Source organism: Anarrhichthys ocellatus, unplaced genomic scaffold (genome assembly GCF_004355925.1).
Source record: "Anarrhichthys ocellatus isolate YVR2014 unplaced genomic scaffold, GSC_Weel_1.0 scaffold159, whole genome shotgun sequence".
NCBI classification, from domain to species: domain Eukaryota; kingdom Metazoa; phylum Chordata; class Actinopteri; order Perciformes; family Anarhichadidae; genus Anarrhichthys; species Anarrhichthys ocellatus.
In genome coordinates this window covers 202472-208860 of record NW_022280189.1, presented here as the reverse complement: position 1 = coordinate 208860, position 6389 = coordinate 202472, and the positions used below count along the sequence as shown (strand labels likewise).

The following is a 6389-nucleotide window of genomic DNA, read 5'->3' as shown; positions in this document are numbered from 1 at the left end:
GGTGGCTGCATCGGTCCGTGGGGTGGGGGGGGGGGGGGGGGGGGGATAAAGTTGGTCAAACTCACCTCTCCAGGTCCTTCTGAGGCCTGACAACAGAAACAAAACACATTAGACTCTCAGGGACGACAGACTTTAACACAGTAATGACCTGATAGAGAACAGGAAGTTTAAACACAGGAAGTTTAAACAAACCTGAATTCAACTACGAAGACGTTCTTGAAGCCCGGGAGTCTCTCGAAGGCGTCTTCAATCTGAGAGACAGGAAGTAACTTTTAGTCTTTGAATATGTCTCTAATATAATAATAATAATAATCAGGTGATTCTTAATCAACAATGTCTCTGAATCTGCAGTTTGTCACGTTAGTGTCTTCACTAACAGACGTTCTTTAGTTTAGTAGACGCAGAACTAAACGACGCTGTTAAAGAGTCAAAGATCCTCTGAGCAACAGAAGAAGAAGAGAAGGAATCAGCTAGAACAGCTTCCTGTTTCAGAGTTTCACAATAAAAGCTGGAGTGAACTTTATCACGGTAGTAACAGGAGGTTAGTGTAGAGTTACTGTTTGAACATCAGCTGATCTTCTATCAATATTTACTGATCAATAATCAAAGTGATTCTACATCAACGGGACTCTGTCATGTGACACAAACATGTCATGTGACACAAACATGTCATGTGACACAAACATGTTTTTATCTGTTAGGAGAGAACAACAGCTGACAGCCAACTCTTAACACTCGTGTTCCTCTTGTAAAGTTACTCTACTGTCTCAAACCCTGTTCTTCACTTCATGTTCCCTCATTAAAGAAAATAAACCGTCACTAAAAAGTCCCGGTGGAGCCTGAACACACCGGTGGAGCTGATGTTTCCTGGCACCGCTGGTTTTTCCAAAGTGAGTCACTGCTGGTTTTTAGTGCCTCAGCGAGTCGTAGAGATCGATCGCTGGGAGAGAACTCAAGAACCTTCAAACTGAAGAACCTTAACACCTGAAGAACAGGCCTGTAAACCACAGAGGCCTGAGTCGGCAGTTTTTAGGAAAACCACAAGCAAGTAATGAGTGTTGCATCAGAGAGAGGAGTCAAAGACGCAGAGGAGTGAAGATGAGGAGGTGGTGTGAAGAGGAACCGCAGAGATCAATAACAATGACGTCATCACTGATCCTCTCCTGCTGCTTTGATGACAACGTTTTGAGAAACACTTTAACATTTAACTTTCTCTGTTTGAATCCAGAGACTATATTTTATAACGCCAACAAATTCTATTCGGTAGATAAAAACATGTTGTGAACTCTGGAAATGATTAAATCTGTCTTTCTTTAATAATAGTTGACTTTTCAACTTTTAAACGCTTAAAACAGTGTTTCAGTTAAAACCATCGTACCCTTCGTGTGAAGTGTTTCAGTTAAAAACCATCTTACCCTTCGGGTGAAGTGTTTCAGTTAAAAACCACCGTACCCTTCGGGTGAAGCGTTTCAGTTAAAAACCATCGTACCCTTCGGGTGAAGCGTTTCAGTTAAAAACCATCGTACCCTTCGGGTGAAGTGTTTCAGTTATAAACCACCGTACCCTTCGGGTGAAGTGTTTCAGTTAAAAACCATCGTACCCTTCGGGTGAAGTGTTTCAGTTAAAAACCATCGTACCCTTCAGGTGAAGTGTTTCAGTTAAAAACCATCGTACCCTGCGGGTGAAGTGTTTGGCCAGCTGCTGGTACTGGGAGCTGCTCGGGTCTCTCAGAGCGTCGTTGTAGGTTTCTCCTCTCAGCTTGATGCTCAGCTCCACCACCTGGTCCTTCAGGGGCCTCGGGGGCCACGGCACGTCGTCGTCGATCTCATTACCGATCTGAAAGTTCGGGAACATTGAATGCTGGGTGTGTTGTCGATAAGCGGGACGTTCTACAACAAAAATCTACTTTTACTCACCAAGTTTTTGAAGTCGTTGTTTCCCAGAAGGTGGTCGTCTACGGCGTGAGGGTTCTCCGTCAGATCGGGGAAGTTCCCGTTGTTGTACTCCATGACGTACTTGGTTGTGACCTCCGGAGTGGATGCAGCACCTGGGGGGGGTACCCTCAACGTCCTCAACCTGGACGCTGTCCTCACTCTGGTCTTTTCCAGGATCATCAGGAACCTCGTTGCGGACCTCCTCAGCCTTAGTTACTCCCCCCCCCTGTGGGAACAATGCCCGGACGGTCACGAGTCACAAACTCCGGAGATGTTTCACTTTCGGACTCTGCACCTTCACTTGCAGGCTCAACCACCTGTGTAGGACTCTTTCTAGTAGTTTCTGGTGGTTCTTCTACCTCGGGGTCTCCTAGTAGTTCCACAGTCACCTCCGGATCAGGTGTTTCCTCCACTTCAGTCACGGGCAATAAACGATCGGTATCTTCTGGAACAACAACAATAACTAGAGTGATCTCTTCATTGAATGCTGGTGTTGTTTCACCAAAAGTCTCAGGAACGACTTCCTCCAATATCTCTAACGAGGCCTCAGATTTTGCTTCTTCCATATCCTCCAAAAGTTCTTGTGCAGGTTCCTTCTCTTTTGCAATTTCTTCTACGAGTTCTGCTTTTTGTTCTGGTTCTCTAATGGGTTCTGTCTCTTCAGCAGTTCCTTCTGCAGGTTCTACTATTTGTACAGTTTCTAAAACAGGTTCTGGTTCTTGTTCAGTTTCTAATGGAGGTTCTGGTTCTTGTACAGTTCCTTCTGCACGTTCTGCTTCTCCAGTAGGTTCTACTATTTGTACAGTTTCTAAAACAAGTTCTTGTACAGTTTCTACTGCAGGATCTAGTTCTAGTCCAGTTTCTACTGCAGGTTCTAGTTCTAGTCCAGTTTCTACTGGAGGTTCTGGTTCTCGTACAGTTTCTACTGCAGGTTCTAGTTCTAGTCCAGTTTCTACTGGAGGTTCTGGTTCTTGTACAGTTTCTACTGCAGGTTCTGGTTCTTGTACAGTTTCTAAAACAGGCTCTTGTTCTTGTACAGTTTCTACTGCAGGTTCTGGTTCTTGTACAATTTCAGTTAGATTTGTTTCTTCTCCGTCTACAGGTTCTATCGGTACCTCAGGTGTTTCTGCACCTTCAATTGTTCCTCTTTCCATCTTTTCCGTCCGTTCTTCAAAGGTTGATGTTTGTATTGTAGCTTCATCTGGTTCTTCTTCTGCTGAGATGTGAACCGAAGCTTCTAAAGTCTCATCTTTGGTAACTGTTGCGTCCTCTGTTTGAACATCTGGTTCTTCTTCTGCTGTTGCATCAATGACGTCTAGGTCTTTTACATCTATCTCCGTCGTCTCATCTTCAACAAGAACTAAGTCTTCTTCATGTAAGACTTTGTCTTCTTCTGCTGCCTCGACTATTATTTCTTCCTCCGTCTCGTCCACTGTAGTACGAGGTGGTACCTCCTCTGTGACGTACGAGGTGTCTTCATCCTTGTTCTCTCGTAAAATCACCACGACGGGTTCAGAAGTGACCTCTTCACTAACTTCTACTGTGATCTGGTCTGTTATGGTCAGAATAGAAGCCTGGGAAGGAACCTCGATTTCCAAGCCTTGAGTCATGTTTATAAATATTTCAGCTTCTTCTTCTGAATCCGTTAACAAAAACACAGTTGGAGTTTCATCTTGGCTAACTTCTATAGTTTCCGCTGAAGGATGTTCTGCAGGTGGTTGCGATCGGTCACCTTCAGGTTCTTCAAGAATAACTACCTTGACTATTTCAGGTGTATCGGTTGGCTCCGGTGAATCCTCAGTTTCAGTCAAGGACAAGTCTGGGGTGACGTCCAAAGACTTGTCTGGAGGTTCGTCAACGGCCTTGAAAGTCTCCTCGGGTGTTTGCTCAGTTGCGACTCCTGAAGAAGCCTCAGCAGCTGGCTCTTTATGCCCTAATGTAGTGGGCTCAGTAGAAACCACAATGGTGGCTTCTGTGAGGACCACTTCAGCCATGACCTCTGAGGGTGGCTCCTCAGAATCAGGTCCATCCACATCTTCAGGTAAGATCTCAACCTCCTCTTCTGTTACAGTTCGATCTTCCTCAACAACCTCCACGGTTTCCTCTGCAATGTCCTCAACATCTACTTCTTCAGACTCCAGAGTGTCAGTGATGATCAAAGGTGGACTTTCTGAAGCGATGCTGAAGTCTTCGGCGTCCTCTGGCAAGGCAATGATCACTGACTCGGAGGTAAAATCCACCGGGATCTTGGTCCCGGATGTTGCAGGATCGTTAACCCCTTCGGTTGCAGAGGGTAAAGGGGTCAACGCGGTGACCTCAAAGCCCGGTGGAAGGTCCTCTTTGTTTGTTGTGATTGTGTCCGATCTGACGATGATAACGTCCTCCTCTGTAAAAAGACGATATAGATGATACGACATTATTAGGACGATGGAAAGTAAACTAACTGAACATAGACATGAGATCCAGTTCTTTCAGAGAGATTTAACTCGTAAATCATTTGTCACGTTTTGTCGTTGTCTCTGTTGCGTGGGAAGACCTAGTGTTTGATTCACTGGCCACAAGCTGAGACGGTCAAGTGATTCCTTTTCTCCGTTCACCTTAAAAGAGGTGAAGTTGTGACCTTAAATTAAACCGTAAAGCCGTTTGAGGAGTGGAAGACTTTTGTTTCCAGCTCCACGTTGGCTCAAATACAAACCGCCACAAACTCAGCGTCTCCACGTTCTTCTTTGATCCCACTAACCCTGATACCAGTAAGTCAGTCACGTCCTCACCCCCCAGTGACCAGACTGACTGTAAATAGGCTTACTGGTCTATTCAGAGCTCCCGGTCCTCCCTCACATGAGGTGAGGTGGGGGTAAGCCGGCAGCAGACGTTTAAACCTGGACAGCGTTCAGTGTTGAACAAACATGATCGTCTGGTCCTCCACTCATCAAAGAGGTCATGAAGACTTTCAATGGGTCACCAGTTAGACACTATTAACCTCCTGCTGTCACACAAAGTCCTTCAAAGAGCCTTCTGCTGCTTTCAGGTGTCACTTTTACTGTCCGAACCTTGGGCTCGAGTCAACATCTTAATGGGGATTCAGAGATTCAGGTGAGAGTTTACCTGCTGGACTCAATGATTCTGCCGACTGGACGCTTGTTGTCTCAGAGCTGCAGAAAAAAAGAGACAGAAAAGATTTTAGAAAACAACAGAAAACAGAAAACAACAACTTCCTGTCAAACTGTGACAGAAACTTTCAAGATTGTAATTATATAAAGTTATGATGGGATATTATTCATAAAATTGTTTACCGTCTTTGTGAAAGTAAATGAATATATTTATAACATTTATAAAAGATGTGATGACTGTAAAGAATAAATAAGTAATCGATTAATCAAGGAAATGATTCTTAAAGTGAGCAGACAATGAAAATAACCATGAATAGGATTCCGTTAAGTCTTTTACTATTTAAGATAAACCTCATTACATCACATTCAAATGAAGTCATGAATATTTTAGAGATACATAGACACACGATTAATGTAGTAAATCTATAATGACATCTATCACACTTCTGTCCATCCTGGGAGAGGATCCTCCTCTGTTCTCTCCCTCTGGTCTCCCCATTAAAGGAGTTTTGAGGGAGTTGTTCCTGCTCTGATGTGAGGGTTCCTGCTCTGATGTGAGGGTTCCTGCTCTGATGTGAGGGTTCCTGCTCTGATGTGAGGGTTCCTGTTCTCATGGGAGGGTTCCTGTTCTCATGGGAGGGTTCCAGGACAGAGGATGTCACATGTGTACATATTGTAAAGCCCTGAGGCAAATTTATAATTTGTGATTTTGGGCTATATAACAATAAATTGAATTGAATTGAATAATATTATTCATTATTTATTTATATAATAAAGTATAAAAACAAAAAGTCCAAAAACAACATCAGTAAAATGAGAAAATGCTGATTTTAAAGGGGAGTTTTCATCTAAAAGACAGTTTTATATATATATTTATGTTCCGTTTCTGCTACATCCTGTTACTTTAATGTTTCTCTTCAGACACAACACATCTGTGAACCCTAACAATAGTTGGCATTCCCCTTTAAAGTCATTAAAGTGCAGCCATGAGACACATCTGGGCCCAAGAGGTTTTTATGGTGAGAATTAACAGAAACCACACGACTGTGAAAAACACAACAAACAAACATCTGGCTGAGCGAGAAGCAGCCAAACACTCTCAGCTGTTTAAATACATTATAATATCTATGTATTCTACGTATATAGTCACATATCGTCGGCATACAGCTGAACTAGTCTGTGAACTGACTCCAGGTCTGTGTTTGCTGTGTTCAGGCCTACCTGCATGGAGGAGGACCTGAGGCGATGGGCACACTGCAGCAGGTGATGAAGCAGAGCACAGGTGTCAGTAACACAACCACGTCAGTCTACTACACCTGCTACACGTCAGTCTACTACACCTGCT

General features: G+C 43.8%; 2 protein-coding genes across 5 annotated transcripts in view; both read right to left on the bottom strand.

The window, feature by feature from the left end:
• Positions 1-2126, bottom strand: part of LOC116400264 (interphotoreceptor matrix proteoglycan 2-like) — an 11009-nt gene extending 8883 nt beyond the window's left edge. For all 4 annotated transcript variants that reach the window (XM_031878022.1, XM_031878024.1, XM_031878025.1 and 1 more), the window contains exons 1-4: positions 1917-2126; positions 1675-1836; positions 193-251; positions 66-86 (exon numbers count right to left, since the gene is read on the bottom strand). In XM_031878022.1, the coding sequence (XP_031733882.1) occupies positions 66-86; positions 193-251; positions 1675-1836; positions 1917-2114 (440 nt within the window). In that variant the 5' untranslated portion in view covers positions 2115-2126. The remainder of the gene's footprint in view (positions 1-65; positions 87-192; positions 252-1674; positions 1837-1916) is intronic.
• A 1-nt stretch (position 2127) lies between these two features.
• LOC116400265 (cytadherence high molecular weight protein 1-like) lies at positions 2128-6328 on the bottom strand. Its single transcript, XM_031878026.1, has 3 exons — positions 6266-6328; positions 5040-5086; positions 2128-4320 (listed from the first exon to the last, which is right to left on the bottom strand). The coding sequence occupies exon 3, from the start codon at positions 3926-3928 to the stop codon at positions 2144-2146; it is 1785 nt and encodes a 594-aa protein (XP_031733886.1). The 5' UTR covers positions 3929-4320; positions 5040-5086; positions 6266-6328; the 3' UTR covers positions 2128-2143.
• Between the last annotated feature and the right edge of the window lie 61 nt (positions 6329-6389).